The 19,447-nt window shown below is 43.4% G+C and overlaps 1 protein-coding gene across 1 annotated transcript in view; it reads right to left on the bottom strand.

The window, feature by feature from the left end:
• Positions 1 to 5,571: 5,571 nt before the first annotated feature.
• The window catches only part of LOC120997229 (serotriflin-like), a 49,577-nt gene continuing 35,701 nt past the window's right edge, over positions 5,572 to 19,447 (bottom strand). The window contains exons 8-10 of the mRNA XM_040427225.1: positions 7,769 to 7,863; positions 7,465 to 7,550; positions 5,572 to 5,903 (exon numbers count right to left, since the gene is read on the bottom strand). Of these exons, the coding sequence (XP_040283159.1) occupies positions 5,776 to 5,903; positions 7,465 to 7,550; positions 7,769 to 7,863 (309 nt within the window). The 3' untranslated portion in view covers positions 5,572 to 5,775. The remainder of the gene's footprint in view (positions 5,904 to 7,464; positions 7,551 to 7,768; positions 7,864 to 19,447) is intronic.

Here is a 19,447-nt window from a genome sequence, read left to right as displayed (position 1 = left end):
CCAAACAGAAATGTCACTTCTCCTCCTCTGTTATCTTCTCATTCATCATTGTTTGCTGTTTTTATTGTATAAAATATATCAATTATATTTTATCTTGTATTTTTATACTATATGTAAGACTATTAGTAGTGTATTACATCGTAGGATAGCTTACATTAGTGTACTATAGTGCTGTATGGTATAGTAAGCTGTAGTATAGTATTGTGTAGTATAGTACAGTGTAGTGTAGTATGGTATTGTGCAGTGTAGTATGGTATTGTGTAGTATAGTACAGTGTAGTATGGTATTGTGTAGTATAGTACAGTGTAGTGTGGTATTGTGTAGTATAGTTTAGTATGGTATTGTGTAGTATAGGACAGTGTAGTGTAGTATGGTATTGTGTAGTATAGATCAGTGTAGTATGGTATTGTGTAGTATAGTACAGTGTAGTATGGTATTGTGTAGTATAGTACAGTGTAGTGTGGTATTGTGTAGTATAGTTTAGTATGGTATTGTGTAGTATAGGACAGTGTAGTGTAGTATGGTATTGTGTAGTATAGATCAGTGTAGTATGGTATTGTGTAGTATAGGACAGTGTAGTGTAGTATGGTATTGTGTAGTATAGGACAGTGTAGTGTAGTATGGTATTGTGTAGTATAGATCAGTGTAGTATGGTATTGTGTAGTATAGTACAGTGTAGTATGGTATTGTGTAGTATAGTACAGTGTAGTGTGGTATTGTGTAGTATAGTTTAGTATGGTATTGTGTAGTATAGGACAGTGTAGTGTAGTATGGTATTGTGTAGTATAGATCAGTGTAGTATGGTATTGTGTAGTATAGGACAGTGTAGTGTAGTATGGTATTGTGTAGTATAGTTTAGTATGGTATTGTGTAGTATAGGACAGTGTAGTGTAGTATGGTATTTTGTAGTATAGTACAGTATAGTGTAGTATGTTATTGTGTTGTATAGTACAGTATAGTGTAGTATAGTATTGTGTAGTATAGTCTAGTATGGTATTGTGTAGTATAGGACAGTGTAGTGTAGTATGGTATTGTGTAGTATAGTACAGTATAGTGTAGTATGGTATTGTGTAGTATAGTACAGTGTAGTGTAGTATGGTATTGTGCAGTGTAGTATGGTATTGTGTAGTATAGGACAGTGTAGTGTAGTATGGTATTGTGTAGTATAGTACAGTGTAGTGTGGTATGGTATTGTTCAGTGTAGTATGTTATTGTGAAGTATAGTACAGTGTAGTAGGGTAGTGTGTAGTATGGTGTAGTATAGTATTGTGTAGTATGGTATTGTGTAGTATAGTACAGTATAGTGTAGTATGGTATTGTGTAGTATAGTACAGTATAGTGTAGTGTAGTATAGTATTGTGTAGTATAGTACAGTGTAGTGTGGTATGGTATTGTGCAGTGTAGTATGTTATTGTGTAGTATAGTATAGTGTAGTATGGTATTGTGTAGTGTAGTATAGTACAGTATAGTGTAATATGGTATTGTGTAGTATAGTGTAGTATGGTATTGTGTAGTATAGTACAGTATAGTGTAGTATGGTATTGTGTAGTATAGTACAGTGTAGTGTGGTATGGTATTGTGTAGTATGTTATTGTGTAGTATAGTACAGTATAGTGTAGTATGGTAATGTGTAGTATAGTACAGTGTAGTGTAGTATGGTATTGTGCAGTGTAGTATGTTATTGTGTAGTATAGTACAGTGTATTATGGTATTGTGTAGTATAGTATAATGTAGTATAGTACAGTGTGGTGTAGTATGGTATTGTGTAGTATAGTACAGTATAGTGTAGTATGGTATTGTGTAGTATAGTACAGTGTAGTATAGTGTAGTATGGTATTGTGTAGTATAGTACAGTGTAGTGTGGTATGGTATTGTTCAGTGTAGTATGTTATTGTGAAGTATAGTACAGTGTAGTAGGGTATTGTGTAGTATGGTGTAGTATAGTATTGTGTAGTATGGGATTGTGTAATATAGTACAGTATAGTGTAGTATGGTATTGTGTAGTATAGTTTAGTATGGTATTGTGTGGTATAGTACAGTATAGTGTGGTATGGTATTGTGTAGTATAGTACAGTATAGTGTACTACGGTATTGTGTACTACAGTGTTGTGTAGTATAATATTGTAAAGTGTACAATTGTACTGTGTAGTACAGGGTTGTGTAGTATAGTATAGCGTTTTATATTCAAGTGCAGTGTTTTCTAGTATAGTGTTGTGTGGTACAGTATATTAAAGTGAACTGTTGTGTAGTATACTATAGTAAAGTGTAATATTGTACTGCATAATATAGTGTTTTGTATTGTAGTATACTATAGTATCTGTATTGTGTAGTATAGTGTAGTAAAGTGTAGAGTCGTGTAGTATTGGGTAGTACAGTGTTGTGTTGTGTAGTGCAGTAAAGTATAGTGTTGTTCAGTATAGTAAAGAGTAGCATTTTATTTTGCAGTACAGTGTCGTGTATTATAGTGTTGTGTAGTATACAATAGGAAAGTGAAGCCTTGTCTAGAATAGTGTTGTGTAGTACAATATAGTAACCTGTTGTATAGTGTACTATGATAAAGATTACTATTGTATTGCATAGTTTATTGTTGTATAGTATAGTGTAGTGTTATGTAGTATAGTATTGTGTTTTGCTGTTTAGTACAGTAGAGTATAGTGTTGTTCAGTATAGTATAGTGGTGTTGTCATGTGTTGTATAGTGTAGCATGCTAAAGTATTGTATTGTGTAGTATGGGACAATATAGTGTGGTATTATACAGTGCAGTACAGAGTTGTGTAGGGTACAGTAATGTAGAGGAATATCTTAATGCTACAGATCCCTAGTGCAAAAACCTATAATGGGGCCTCCTAGATACAAGATGCAGTCTATATGACTGGTGTCTTCCTATGTGTTAGAGGGGTCATTGGTTCCCCTTAGGATACGACTCGTGTTGAGCAAATCGAAGTTGATGAAGTGGAATTTAATACGGATTTCAGGAAAAATTTGATTTGTCATGAATCCAAATTTTTTTGTGCTTTGTGGTAATGAATCAGATTTTCCCCAAAATCGCTGCTGCACATGTTACAAAGTGAAAGTAAGAAGTCCGGGAACTAGGGATAACCCATAATGCCGTGCAGCCAGCAATCTCCTCCTGCTCGGTCTCCGCCACTTTCCAGTGAATTTAGTGCAGGGAGAGACATTACAGGCTCTAGGGACAGTGATTAGTAAAGACTTTATTTCAAAAATATCAGTTTTGAAAAGTTCAGGGACAGATTATTCATAATGTAGGGAGATAATAGGGAGACTATAAGGGAGACACTATAAAGAAGAGAGCAGGGACCAATTGCACAGCGTACAGCCTGGGTAATAGGATCTATTCTATTACACCTTGCTGCACCAATTGGGGTTAAAAAAAACATTATAATACTGCTGATTTTGAGGTGTTCACATTGTTCTTTTTTTTTTACATAAGTAATTCCATTAATTCTTGATTCCATAATACGGTAAATATTGTGGTCTGATACTACTTATTTTGGGGTGTTCACATGTTTTTTTTTACAAAAGTTATTCCATTAATCCTTGATTCTGTAATCGGGGTGAAATTGCGGTCTGATACTACTGATTTTGGGGCGTTCACATTGGTTTTTTTTACATAAGTAATTCCATTCTATAATTGGGTTGAAAAAATGCAATATATTTAAACGTATTTGGTTTCATAAGTTGTATAATAGGGAAGTCTTATCTATAAGATCTATAAGATAAGATCGCCTCATATGTGACGTTTCCACACGTTGGAACTCCACTCTCCACATGTTGGACCAACTATATGAGTAGAGGAAGGCTTCGGGATGAATGATGTTGGTTCACTCCTTCACGTCCTGGCCAGGAGGGGTCAGGAGACGTGAGCCCTGTGGGGGCTGCACTGGCGGAGGAGGAGGACATCCACACACAAGCAATGTATACTGAAATGGGTGGTTTATCTGCACAAGTGACAGGAGAGGAGCAGGAGGAGCTGGAGTGCAATGAGGAAGACCAGGAAGATGACTCCAACACACCATGGCAGTATGCAGTGGACACAGAGTCCCTTGTGCAAATGGCCAGAAGCATTCTGAGTTGCTTGCCTATTGACAGCCATATTATCACCATTCGGCAGAGGGATGATTACTGGCTGTCCGCCATGTTATACCACTAGTGTGGTATACTATAGTATGGCAGGACCTTCTGTGGCCGCAGGACAAAGGAGCAGAATTATGACTGGGGCGCCTCCTTAACATTTTGCCCATTATCTGTCATCGTATACACCAGGGATAGCCAACCTGGGGCTCTCTAGGTGTTCTAAAACACAACAACTCCCACCATGCCCTGCTGTAGGCTGATAGCTGTGGGCATACTGGGAGTTATAGTTTTGCAACAGCTGGAGAGTCTCAGGTTGGCCACCCCTGGTATACACAGTAGATTAAACACCAAAAAGTTGGAAAAGTGAAGTCACTGCAAAGTACCCCATACCCCCTGCTGCAAGTAGTTGATGATGCAGCAGGTTCATCCCTCCAGCTTTGATGAACTCCTGACTCCTCTGTGGGCCTGTTGTGCCTGTGGCCTTCTAGAGAGAATGGCAGGGGAAAAAAGCCAATGACCGGGCCTTAGGACACCAATGTAGTTGACAGCAGTGGCCCTCCTCGGACCCAGGTGTAGGTGCACTCTTTGCTCAATGGTTAAAGCTGTCTTGCTCATTCATGAGGCCAGAGGTGTACACGAGGAGAAATGGGGCTAGAACCTTCCCTTCGGAAATGTTCCCTGGCTGTTCCAAACCGTTTCCCTCCTCCTGTGGTCCTTCTCCTCCAGCTCTTATACATTTAGACTCACTGTATGTTTTCTTATTATTTCTTATTTCATCTACTGATAAAAGGCAAATAGAAAGTAGGAGCGTTATTCAATGACATGAGTTTGGAAAGAGAGAAGAAAAGATTTTCAAAGGTACCATGGAAGGGGGCAGGGAGTAATGGATGCTGCTACCTTAGGAGGAGGTCTTTCAGAAAGAAATGTTGCAGGGAAATACAGAATGTGTGTCTGCATTTGTGTCACTGTAGGTGTGCCTGTAAATATGTTTTGAGTGTGTGGCACGGTGTATAGATGTGTGTGTAAATGTATGTAGATATGCATGTGTCACAGTGTATAGATGTGGGTGTCATTGTAGTTGTGTGTTTTGATGTACATATTTGTGCATGTGAAGTTTTCTAGGCGTTATCTGAGCATTGTGTATCTGTGCCACTTGAAACCGTGACAAATAAAAGGTCAGAATCCTCCAATACCTATCCTATCTTAGCAGGTCTTTACACCCTTGTTTTTGGGGGAGAACATGGCACCGTAATATTTGCATGTCTATACTACGCACCTCTACCGTACTTCGTTTTATACACAGTCTGGTGCCATTACTTATGACGAGGTGACCGATTCTTCGTAACAGTTCTGGACACGTCCATGTGTGTTCACATGTTCAAAGCATGAGCTCCCAACCCTCCCCCCACCCTTTACAAAACCCTGCATACATCCATGCAAGAGGACATCCATTCAAGTCATAAAAAAGTAACAAAATATCAGTTTTCACAAAAAAAGGAAAAAAATCATTTTATGTCATCAGTGGTTACAATGAGGGTGACAGTCATCCAGGATTAATAATACGATAAATAACCTCCATTACTTTGTGTATGAATTAATAGTAAAACAAAATTATAATCAGCTGAAATTCCCGGGGTCACAATCTCCATGCCTGACGACACCAATGACCGCCGACAGCACTTATTTGATCTCTCCCTTTGTGCACTGACAGGTACCAGTGCAGTCCGTCGTCATGGATGGTTTACTTGAACAAGTAGTTTGGAAATTCACACAGTTTGTATATTTATCTTCAACCGGACAAGGATTTGCTTAAAAAAAGGGGGGAAAAACAGATTCCTTTTAAATTTATCTTTCATCACCAAAGAAATGATGGTCCCCTAATAAGTCATATAAGCATCATAGCCAGAGCGGAGAGCCACTGCGAGGAACGGCTCCCAGTTTGGAGGTTTCAGTGTGACCATTTGTTACATTCTCCTGAGACGAGAGGAGACTGCAGGACAAATGCAGACATGGGTGGAATGGCCATAGACCTTACAGGGAAACTTCCTAGTGGGCCAACAATCAGGAAGTTCTGCCTGAGCTCTCCTTGTGACCCCCAGACAGGTAAATTACAACCTGATTCTCCTAGTCTTAATTAAGCTGTGAATGTCAGGTACTTCTAGGGAGGTATTTTCGGCTGCTGGGACAGTATTTTGTGCTGCACTTGTGGTATTTAGTTCACCTGGGCAGTATTGTGTTCTGCACTATTGTATTGCTGTCCAGGCCTACATGAGTAATCCCTGCCTACTTGAGTTGTCTCTGCCTACTTGAGTTGTCCTACCTTCTGTCAATTTGGACCAGCTTACGACATAAGGCCACTTTTAGTTTTTTCCAGGGCTACTTTGTGTCCTCATATTTCGATGGAATTGTCCAATGCTCACATTAAGTGGCAATTCTTTTATTGGAAGATGTTTAGTGTAAGTCAACCACTGCCCACTTACCTCCCCAAAATAATTTAGAAGATGGTTGAGCTCAAAACATACGAGTAACCTAGCAATGCATTGTTGGCACTGCATAAGCTTATGCTATAGGGCAAAAGTGGCTCCCTGGGCTTGTGACAGTGTATTACTAGGCAATGTAATGAGGGTACTGTAGAAGCTAATGTTATGAAGGCAATGTGGTGTTCTATACTTATGAGGGTGCATTATCTGGCAATTTGAAAGCTAATGCCATGAGGGAAATGTGTCTTTTTGTGCATATAGAGATAATGTAATGTGGGCACTGTGCAAGCTAATATTTTGGAGACAATAGTGTCCTGTACATATGTGGAAGCGAATATTATGGAGACAATAGTGTCCTGTACATATGTGGAAGCTAATATTATGGAGACAATAGTGTCTTGTACATATGTGGAAGCTAATATTATGGAAACAATAGTGTCCTGTACATACGTGGAAGCTAATATTATGGGGCAAATTGCTTTAATGCACTCTTGAGGTATTTTACTTAACAATGTAATGTGGGGATGTTAGAAACTAATGTTATGTGGTCAACATGGCTTTCCGTTCACATGGGATCATATTATCTGACAAATGGCCACTATAATATGGGCAATGTAAAAGCAATGGGCTTCCTGAGCATATGGAGTAATTAAATGTGGGTGTGGTGTCCTGTATGGCATACTTGACCTACAAATTTGAAAACTAATGTTATGGTGACAACTTGGCTTCTCGTACTTATGGGGGTACTGTCTCTGGCAATGTAATGGGGCACTGTGGAAGCTAACATAGCAGGGATTTTGTATGGTGGATACAGTAGCTTGTTGGCTGAAGTACTTGGGACATGGGCTGTAAAGTTTGTGAACCTCTGGAGAACAGATCATGGACTTACTGCAGAGGTTGTTTTCACACGAGTTGGGGCAATCTGCACATGGTTTCCCTTCTTTCCAGGGGTGCTTTTTGGAGCCTTTATTTCCTCTACAAATGGAAAGATAAATGGTTGAATAAACATACCTGGAAGAGTGTTCATAGGGGAGGGAAGTTATAGGAGCATTTACCCTGGTGCTGGTTGCCAGGAGGGGGCGCCAACAAGCTGCTGGTCTTTGCCCAGGCTATTGCAATAGGGGGCTTGGGAAGTGAACCGTGTTAAATATAGGAACATGTAATGCATAAATTATTGCCGTTGTTATACTTACGCTGGACAGTTGTGGCAACAGTAGACAAATCTGTTTACAGAGTTTGGGCATTCCACGATGGCACATCCAATTGCATGGGAAGTGGCCCACATCATCTGAAATATACATCATTTAATTAGCAATGGATTGAAACCAGCAGCAGAAGATAAAGGATGTATTATCCTATTAGACTCTTAAGGCCAGGTAGGGAGCAGGGGCTCAATCTCTGGATAAGTCATAATATATACATGAAAAAAAAATCACTGTACATTTGTAGGGGCACCCCATTAAAGAGGTTGTTTGAGATCAGATAATCTGATAAAATAACCCAAAAAATCTATACTTACCTGTTAGAGCCTTAGCTCCTCCCAGGTCTTTGTTTACTTGGCTGCCATGATGACATACTAATCTATGACCACTGCAGCCAATGACTGGACCCAATAGTGTATGGCAAAAGCATGCTGAGGCCAGTAATTGGTGATGCTATATCGGGGATCTATTGTTATTTTAGATCATTGGTTGCCTTTTCCCAAATTATTTCTGACAACATCTCTTTTCTAAATTATTCCTGTACTTTCAAGGCAAATTATATGGTGAAAACCTAAAGAGGTCTTTGCTTTATTGGGACAAACTCTCTTGGTGCATCAGAGCTACAACCATTCATCCAGTAACTGAAGAATTACCAGACACCATATTTGGTTGGCTGTACAAAGAAATTTAAAGTCCGAGCCCCTCCTTCATTGGGATGTTGTCCTCTACTCTGCCTACCTTTCATACTGGCCCTTCCTGTGCTTATATAGTGATTTGGTTGGTGAGATCATCAGTCTAGGATCCATACTGATTCCTTGAACAAGGAGCCTGAGAGTTAGGTAGAGCGATGTAATACTTGAACTATGAAGGGGCCAAAAAGGTCCCTCTGCACCCTTTGAGGAGACTAGATCTGTACGTTTTACATCATAAATGGTGATGCTGTCACAGATTATTTTGCATTGGGGTCCAGGAGCTTAACATTATCTATCTGAGTATAACAAGGGGAGAAAAACAGAACTGGATCGCACATCCACAATGCTATGCTTAGATCTAATTAAACTTGCTTCTATATTAAAGTGTACAGCCCCCTATACTGCAAGCTGTACGAGAGGCATTAGTGTATATTTTTATCAAAAGGCATAAGCCCACTCACCACGCCAAGGTCGCCTCTTTGAGTGGAACCTACTCTGACAAAAAGGCGCAGTACAATGTGGTGACAAAGCGGTACTGCCCTACTGGGTGGCAGGACCCAGGAGTCAAACAGCAACTCTGCTGTCTGACAATGCCACCCATGGCACTGGGTCCCACCAACCCACCAGCACAGTGGCACAAAAACAGGCCACCACGCAGTACTGCACCATGTGAACAGTTGCCTAACACAACATGTATATTGCTATCAGGAACTGCAAGTCAATTAGACAACTGCTGTGTTACAACTGTTCACATGGTGCAGTACTGCGTGGTGGCCTTTGATTTTGTGGCGCTGTACTGGTGGGTCAGTGGGACCCAGTGCCATGGTGGGATTGCCAGATAGCAGGGCTGCTGTTTGACTCCTGGGTCCTGCCGCCCCCAAGGGCAGTACCGCTTTGTCACTGCACTGTGCTGCGCCTATTTGTCAGAGTAGGTCCCACTCAAAGAGGCAACCTTGGCGTGGTGAGTGGGCTTATGCCTTTTGATAAAAATGTACACTAATGCCTCTTGTACAGCTTGCAGTATAGGGGGCTGTACACTTTAATATTACGCTGAGAAGCGAGTTGAATTAGATCAAAGCATAGCATTGTGGATGTGCGATCCAGTTCTGTTTCTCCCCTTGATATAACTCTGAGTAGAGGATCAAATTTTTTCCCCCAAAAAAGCAAGGCCACATTTGTCCATGGGATGTGTCTGGTATTGCAGCTCTGCCTGTTTAATTTGAATGAACTGTAATTAGAGATGAGCGAATCTCTTCATAACGAATCACATTTTTTCCTAAAATGGCTGCTGTATGTTTGAGGACATGAGGCAAGGAACTCTGGGAAGGCGGGATAACCCACAATGCCATGCATGCAGCCAATCAGCAGCCTGCCAGCCCTGTGATGTCACAGCCCTATAAATAGCCTCAGCCATCTTGGATTCTGCCATTTTTCCAGTGAAATTAGTGCAGGGAGAGACGTCTGCAGGCGCTAGGGACAGTGCTAGGAAAAACTTCATTGTGCTAAAAAATTGATTTACAAGTGCAGGGAAAAATTATTCAAGGTGTAGGAAAAGGACAGGGAGGAATCATTCCACAGCATTTACAGTATGTTGAACAGGGTTCAGTAGGGGAGGTTACAGCCTGGGTAATAGGAACAATCCTATTACACCTTGCTGCACTGACTGGGGATCCAAATTGCGATTACACAGCTCTGTAATTCCAGCAAACCGTTCTTGTTATTGGGGTGTTAACAGGGTTTATTACAAGGAAATATTTATACGTCTAATTTGCCCTTGTGCGGTGCAGTTATATGTTCTAAAGCATTTTTTGGCTTGTATTAGTGGGAAAGAAAGGGCTTAATAGCCGTTGTGTGGTAAAAGTGCTAAAATTACAGCACTTGTTATCGTGTATTAGTGGCAAAAGAAAAATATATTTGCCGTTTAGTGGTGCAGTTGTACACTCACCTTAAGAATTATTAGGAACACCTGTTCTATTTCTCATTAATGCAATTATCTAGTCAACCAATCACATGGCAGTTGCTTCAATGCATTTAGGGGGGTGGTCCTGGTCAAGACAATCTCCTGAACTCCAAACTGAATGTCAGAATGGGAAAGAAAGGTGATTTAATCAATTTTGAGCGTGGCATGGTTGTTGGTGCCAGACGGGCCGGTCTGAGTATTTCACAATCTGCTCAGTTAATGGGATTTTCACACACAACCATTTCTAGGGTTTACAAAGAATGGTGTGAAAAGGGAAAAACATCCAGTATGCGGCAGTCCTGTGGACAAAAATGCCTTGTGGATGCTAGAGGTCAGAGGAGAATGGGCCGACTGATTAAAGCTGATAGAAGAGCAATGTTGACTGAAATAACCACTCGTTACAACCGAGGTATGCAGCAAAGCATTTGTGAAGCCACAACACGCACAACCTTGAGGCGGATGGGCTACAACAGCAGAAGACCCCACCGGGTACCACTCATCTCCACTACAAATAGGAAAAAGAGGGTACAATTTGCACGAGCTCACCAAAATTGGACTGTTGAAGACTGGAAAAATATTGCCTGGTCTGATGAGTCTCGATTTCTGTTGAGACATTCAAATGGTAGAGTCCGAATTCGGCGTAAACAGAATGATAACATGTAACCATCCTCTGATGGCTACTTCCAGCGGGATAATTCACCATGTCACAAAGCTCGAATCATTTCAAATTGGTTTCTTGAACATGACAATGAGTTCACTGTACTAAAATGGCCCCCACAGTCACCAGATCTCAACCCAATAGAGCATCTTTGGGATGTGGTGGAACGGGAGCTTCGTGCCCTGGATGTGCATCCCTCAAATCTCCATCAACTGCAAGATGCTATCCTATCAATATGGGCCAACATTTCTAAAGAATGCTATCAGCACCTTGTTGAATCAATGCCACGTAGAATTAAGGCAGTTCTGAAGGCAAAAGGAGGTCCAACACCGTATTAGTATGGTGTTCCTAATAATTCTTTAGGTGAGTGTATGTGGTGATGGACAAATATCAGCTGGGACGTTTCGCGAACACGCATTTGCGATCAAATGTTTGCTAACCGCGCGTTCGCGGCGGGCCCCATTTACTTTAAAGGCAGGCGAACCTGAAAAACTTTCAGGTCATATTTGCAGCCACCAAATACTTACTAGAAGTGTACAAATAGTCCCACAACATGGAAAGTGACATACCAGAGGCAAACATTCCCACAAAAAATATGTATTTTAATCAGGGGCCATTTTTATGCGTCTTAAAGGGAGACTCTCAAAAATCTGCCCTGCTGGAGCCTAGAAAATTTTTATTTTAGGCCATTGGAGTACGGGCCCCAAACATAAGGCATTCACCGGACAGAAAAGAACAAGTGACTATGTGGCTGGAGGTACATTAGACGGTCAGTGGATAACAATTTTACTGTAGGCCAGTGGAATACAGGCCCCAAACATTAGGTATTCACCAGACAGAAAAGAACAAGTGATTATGTGGCTGGAGGTACATTAGGCGTTCACTGAATAACAATTTTACTGCAGGCCAGTGGAGTAAAGGCGCCAAAAATTATGCATTCATCTGACAGAAAATAACAAGTGATTATGTGGCTGGAGGTATATTAGGGTGTCAGTGGATAACAATTTTACTGCAGGCCAGTTGAGTACAGGCCTCAAACATTAGGCATTCACCTGACAGAAAAGGCCTTTTATGCCACTGTATATAAGTAAACAAAGGACCATTCTTTGTTCTGTGTAATGGCGGATATGTGTGGGCTGGCATGAGAAAATTCAATAACATGTGGTCGTTACAGGTGTTGACGCCTCCGAGATCCATGCCTCATAAATTTTTTGGAAATGTGAGGTAGTCCACACTGTCATGAGCTAGGTGAGTGCGCTTATCGGTTACGATCCCCCCTGCTGCTCTGAATGTGCTTTAACAGGACACTCGATGAGGGGTAAGCCAAGAGTTCCATGGCAAATTGTGCCAGCTCTGGCCACAGGTCAAGCCTGCACACCCAGTAGTCCAGGGGTTCCTCGCTTCTCAGAGCGTCCACATCGGCCTTTAACCCGATGTAGTCGGACATCTGTTGGCCTAGGTGTTCCCTGAGGCTGGATCTAGAGGGCGGCTGTCGATGGGTTGGCTGCAAGAATGATCTCATATCTGAAGTGACCAACACATCTTCAAACTACCCTCTTCTTGCAGGCGTGGTAGAATTGGTACCTGCACCTGTTTCGCTGTGGGTGGAAATTCCTCTGCCAACGCCCGTAACAGCAGAAAGCAGCATCTCTCACAGCAAGGCCTGGAAATGCTTAATTTTGACAGCTCCCTGTGATGCTGGTAATATGTCCGCCATTTTGTGTTTGTACCGGGGGGTCTAAGTACGTTGCCACCCAGTACTGGTCCTTGCCCACTATTCTTTTTTTGCGGGGGTCCCTCTTCAAACACTGGAGCATGAAGGCCCACATTTGCACTAAATTGTAAGCGGTGGAGCGCACTGGCTACTGCTCATCGCCAAGGAGAATGTCGTCCTCGGTCTCCTTCCCCCAGTCACGGACAACACCAGGGATCCCCGAAAAGTTTAAAGTCCCCCTCAAAGCCTGCTCTTCTTGCTCCTCTTCTTCCTCTTCCCCCTAGCCACCATCCTCCTCTGACTCTTCTTCAGACTCCTGCTGACTTGTCTCAGATGCAGTAGCCCTAGGTTCTGGGGAGCTTGGGGGGTGCAGCAGAAGAGGCGGTAGTAGTGGAAAAGGAAGAATCAGCCGAGGAGGAGACGGAGGATGGAGTAAGAGTAGGAGAAGAAGAGGCAGGCCTGCATGCAATCCATGGCGGTAACACAAAATCCACACGGGAGCCACGAGTTACATGCTTGACGGCCATCAGAAGGTTCACCCAGTGGGAAGTAAAAGTTATGTACCTTCCCTGCCCGTGTTTGGTAGACCTTGTGTCTGTGGTCAGATGGTAAAGATGGCCTTGTGGTTCGCCCAGCGGTCGTTTTGTGGCAAACTTTGCTCGTTTCGCGGTTCGTCGAATGGGCGAACATATGGAGATGTCCGCCGACGCCATATTCTTTTACATTGTGAAGAACTTCAACCCATGACACATCCATCAGGTGTTACAGGACAGCCAATTGAGATGTTTCAGCACATGGACATACCCCCTACCTTATAAATAAACCTGATCTCGCCGCCATTTTATATTCAGTATTTTGCCAGTGTAGGGAGAGGTTGCTGTGTGGAGCAGGGACAGACTGTTAGGGACACAAAACGCTAGCTAATAGGGCCACAAAAGTCCTTTTATAGGTATAGGTGTGCTATCGATAGATGTGACTTACTGAGGAGTGTAATATACTTATAATATACTTTTTAACATAGAAAGTATATTATAGCGCATTTGTATTGTGCAGCAGTTGTGTGCGGTTCTGCTGCGATACTGCAGCTACACAGAGTGCCAAACGCTATTGGAACAAATAATTTCTATTGGTGTGATATACCAGTTGCCCCCCAAAAAAACTGATTGAAGCAGTGGTGTTATATACCAATAATATACTTTCTATATAGTGCAGTTGGGTAGTGCAGCATTTGTTTGCGGTTTTGCTACATTACCTCAGCTACAGATAGTGACAAACACCATGGGAACAAATAATTTCTACTAGTGTGATATACCAGTTGCCCCCCAAAAAAAGTAAAAAAAAAAAAGGGGGCTACAGTAAAATTGTTATTCAGTGACCGCATAATGTACCGCGAGCCACATAATCAGAATTTATTTAATGTCAGGTGAATGCCAATTTTTTAGCCCGTACTCCTGTGGCCTAAAATAAAACTTTTCTAGGCTGCAACAGGGCACATTTCAGAGAATTTCCCTTTAAAGGGTTTCTACCACTTCGTTTCCACATAATTTGCTTTCAAACAAGTGTCTGCTCTACCAAACAATCCTAATATAATAGCTTTTTGTGCAGCCATTTCGCTAAAAAATGAACTTATATTGATATGCTAATGAGCCTCTAGGTGCTATGCGGGCGTCATTAGCACCTAGAGGCTCGGTCTACCTCCACAAAATGCCGCCGTCCAGCGCGTCCCTCCAGCCCGCCCATCTCCTCCGGAATGCGATCCTCCCTGTGGCGCATGCGCGAAAATTCGTCCGCTGGCTCACAGGGAGGATCGCATTCCGGAGGAGATGGGCGGGCTGGAGGGATGCGCTGGGCGGCGACATTTTGTGAAGGTAGACCGAGCCCGCATAGCACCTAGAGGCTCATTAGCATATCAATATGAGTTCGTTTTTTAGCGAATGGCTGCACAAAAAGCTATTATATTAGGATTGTTTGGTAGAGCAGACACTAGCGGATCGCTAGTGTCTGAAAGCTAATTATGTGAAAACTAAGTGGTAGAAACCCTTTAAGACACATAAAAATGGCCCCTGATTAAAATACATATTTTTTGTGGGAATTTTTGTCATTAATTCTGCCTCTAGTATGTCACTGTCCATGTTGTGGGACTATTTGGTGTCTAAGTATTTGGTGGCTGCAAATATGAGCTGAAGGTTTTTCAGGTTTACCTGCCATTAAAGTGAATGGGGCCCGCTGCAAACTTGCGGTTCGCGAACATTTGATAGCGTTCGCGAACCTCCCGGCCGATGTTCGTCCATCACTAGTCAGATGTATCTTGGCATCGACACTGTGTGCCAGAGATATATTCACTTGCTGCTGAACGTGGCCATATTGCTCTGGGATGCCCTTCTGTGAGAAATATTTCCTTCTGGGGACCTTCTGGTGTGCCAATGGCCACAAATTTTCTAAAGGCCTCCGAGTCCACCAGTTTATATGGCAGTAGATGGCGGGCTAGCAGTTCTGACAAGCCAGCGGTCAGCCATTGGGCAAGAGGGTTATCAGGAGTCATCGACTTTTTACGCTTGAACATTTGGGCCACGGAAGCCTGCCTTCTGCCAAATGAACGCGATGAATGTACGGTGGAAGGTGGAGTGGAGGACAAATAGGAGGAGATAGGAGAAGGAGAAGAGGCAGGACGTGGACCGCTGAGAGTGTGGCATTGTGGGTTCTGACGGCGTTGCTCCTACTGGGCTCGGTGAGGCCAGGTGCCTTCTTAAGTCGGTCGTCCCTAGGTGAGTGTTGGGCTTACCGCGACTTATGCGTTGGCAGCACAGGCAGCTGACTAGTGTTGATCGAGCATGCTCGACCGAACACTAGTTCAGGTCCAACATCTCTATGCTCGGCACATGGCGGTGATCGGCCGAATACTGCATGTGCTCGAGCGCAATGCTCGAGTCTCCTCTCCGCACGTTTGTTGGCTTCTACGCAGCCAATAAACATGCAGATAAGTACTGCCCTTCACTGTAGAGCCGTAGCCATGTTAGTTACTGGCAATACAGTGATTGGCTGGCCGAAACGCGCCATCGAGTGCTATATAGCACCCGATGACATGTGTTCGGCTTAGTGTTAGTCAGGAAAAGCTGTGCTGAAGAAAGGAAAGATAGTGTAGGGAGTGATGTTTTATATTTTGTTTTTAAGTTGAAAAACTTTTCAGAGACCCAAAAGACCTTTTAAGGACTATTGTTGTGTGTGGCAGCAGCAATATATATTTTTAGCGCAACCTGAGCTAAATTGCTAAAACTTTACAGACCCAAAAGTCTTTTTATGGACTATTATGTGGAATCAATATTTATTTTTAGTGCATCCTGCTCTAAATAGCGTGCAATAGTTAGGCCACTGCAGACAGCGACATTATCTGCGCTACATCTCCTGTCTACTGTATAGTGTGCGCATCCAAAAAATATCAGTGACATCCAGTGTACCTTTTCCGTAGACGGTGTCCGCTGCGGACAGTGACATCAGCTGCGCTACATCTCCTGTGTAACGTGTGCACATCTGAAAAATATCAGTGACATCCAGTGTATTTTTCCGTGGACGGTGTCGGCTGCGGACAGTGACATTACATGGGGTAAATCTCCTGTGTAACGTGTGCACATCCCAAAAATATCAGTGATATCCAGTGTACTTTTTCTGTAGATGGTGTCCGCTGCGGACAGTGACATTAGCTGCACTACATCTCCTGTGTAACGGGTGCACATCCAAAAAATATCAGTGACATGCAGTACACTTTTTCCATAGACTGTGTCTGCTCCGGACAGTGCCATTAGCCGCGCTACATCTCCTGTGTAACGTTTGCACATCCAAAAAATATCAGTGACATCCAGATTACTTTTTCCGTAGATGATGTCCGCTGTGGACAATGACATTACCTGGGGTACATCTCCTGTGTAACTTTTCCACATCTCAAATACCTGTAACATTCTCTGTAAATTTATATTAGCCGCTGCTGACATCGGCGACATTATCTGCGGTATTTCTCCTGTGTAACGTTTCCACATCCCAAATACCTGTGAAATTGCCTGTCATTTTTTATTAGCCACTGCTGATATCAGCGACATTAACTGCGGTATATTTCCTGTGTGACGTTTCCACATCCCAAATACCTTTTTTAATTTAATTTGTGCATACACTTACAAATCCTATGCTATTGTACGTGTGACATACTTTCAAGCATATATAACATTTAATATGAAGAAGGCGAGCAATAAGAGACAGGGAAGTGGCTGTGATGCTGGAGGTGCACGTATAGGCCATTGCCCTGGGCGCGTTGAAACTGTGCCTGCTGCCAGAGCACAAGAAAAACAATCATCGACGATACCTAGCTTCATGTCCCAGTTTGCAGGGTGGCGCAGGACAACGCTCGCAAAGTCAGACCAGTGCGACCAGGAGGTCGGTTGGATTGCAGCAGATAATGCTTCCAGTCAGTTAATCACCACCCTGTCTTCCACCAAGCCTAGTCTCAGTAGCCAAGAGTCTGGTCAACACAATCCTCACCCTGATCGTCCTTCCTCCCACAATGGAGAGTCGGATATTCCGAGGAGCTCTTTTCAGCGCCATTCCTTCATTTGGGCCTCTCGACAAGCCTACTTGAAGAGGGACATGAGATCTTGTGCCCTGATTCCCAAACTCTTGAGCATCCACAGTCGCAAGAAGATAACGGTGGGGAACGGCAATTAGTGTTTCACGAGGTGGATGATGATGATGAAACACAGTTGCCAATAAGTCAACGGCAATTGGTGTCTCAAGAGGTTGATGATGAAGATGAGACACAGTTGTCAATAACTGAGGTTGTTGTTAGGTCAACAAGTCAGGAGGATGAGCAGAGTGAGGAAGTGGAAGAGGAGGTGGTGGACAATGAAGTCACTGACCCAACCTTGGAAGGTGGCAAACCGAGCGAGGAAAGCAGTACAGAGGGGGAGGGATCCAAAGCACTGCAACAGGCTGGAATAGGCAGTGTGGTGGCAAAAGGGAGAAGGCGGGCCACACCAAACAGGCCCGCATCTGTTGCCCGAAGCACACCCTTGCGGAAATTTACCTTGCCAAGGGGTAGGTGTTCCGCAGTCTGCCGCTTTTTTGAGGAAAGTGTGGACGACAAAAGAATTGTAATTTGCAACCTGTGCCATACAAAAGTTAGCAGGGGCGTGAACCCTAGCAACCTCACACCACCAGCATGATCTGCCACATGGCATCACAGCACCCGAATAGGTAGGCCGAACGCCTGGGTCCACAATCTGTGTCTGCGGGTCACACCACTGCCTCAACTTCCCCTGTGTTACGTGCTGGCCAATCCCCTGTCGAAGGCACAGGCCCGGATGCCTCCCGCCCTGCACCTGGACCTTCGCAAGCACCATCAGCGACCACTTCCATGTCCCAGCGCAGCGTACAAATGTCCTTACCCCAGGCATGTGAATGCAAGCGCAAATACCCAGCCTCCCACCCACAGGCCATAGCACTAAATGCGCAACTTTTCAAATTACTGGCCCTGGAAATGTTGCTATTTAGGCTTGTGGACACTGAGGCCTTCCGCAGCCTGATGTCGACGGCCATCCCTCGTAATGCAGTCCCCAGCCGCCACTATTTTTTACGTAGTGCTGTGCCCGCCTTACACCAGCATGTGTCCCGTAACATCACCCGTGCCCTGATTAACGCAGTTACTGAGAAGATAAGCTTAACCACTGACACATGGACAAGTGCTTTCGGCCAGGGATGCTACATTTCTCTGATGGCACACTGGGTAAACTTTGTGCAGGCCGGGAGCGAGTCGTACCCTGGGATGGCACAGGTGCTACCGACGCCAAGGATTGCGAACCCTAATTCCATCAGGATTTCCGTCACCAACTACGTTAGTGGCTCCAACCCCCACTTCTCCTCCTCCATCTCCTCCTCCAGTTCCACCTAAGAATTATCCTCTTGAGCACCAGTCAGCCATCAGTCGGTAGGTAGCTGGAAGCAGTGTAGCACTGCAGTGGGGAAGCGTCAGCACACCGCCTCAGAACTCGACCATAATGTTTTACAGGGTCAGCTCACCAGCAGGCTCTCAACCATAATTTTTTCAATGGTTAGCTAAGCAGCAGGCACTCGCCCATAATTTTTTCAATGGTCAGCTTAGCAGCAGGCACTCGCTCATAATTTTTTTCGATGCTCAGATCAGCAGCAGGCACTCTCCCCTAATGTTTTAGAGAGTCATTTCTGCAGCAGACCCTAACCGCTAATGTTTTAGATGGTCAGATCAGCAGCAGGCTGCTTGCTCCTAATGTTTTGGACGGTCACCAGCAGGCCATCCATCATAATTTTTCAAGGGTGTATGATGCCCTTCTTTATGTGTAATAAAGGGTGTATTGGAGTGCCGGTTCCTTGTAATTTTTGGAAGTCCTTTCACTTAGTGCATAGGCTTTTTGAGTGTAGGAGTCCCACTACCTGAACAATTGTATCACAATGTGAATGAGGCCCTCCATTTTGTGATATACAAGTTGTACCAGAGTGCCTCTTCCTAGTAATTTTTGGCAGCACTTTATATACAAGTAAATATACAGGAAAGAATGTTTCCCAACATTTTTTCCTATAAAATCGATTTTATCTTCAGTTTTGTGCATATTATTGTCAGTCTGTAAAA

Source organism: Bufo bufo, chromosome 4 (assembly GCF_905171765.1).
Source record: "Bufo bufo chromosome 4, aBufBuf1.1, whole genome shotgun sequence".
In the NCBI taxonomy this organism is placed as follows: domain Eukaryota; kingdom Metazoa; phylum Chordata; class Amphibia; order Anura; family Bufonidae; genus Bufo; species Bufo bufo.
This window is presented reverse-complemented; position numbering and strand designations above follow the sequence as displayed.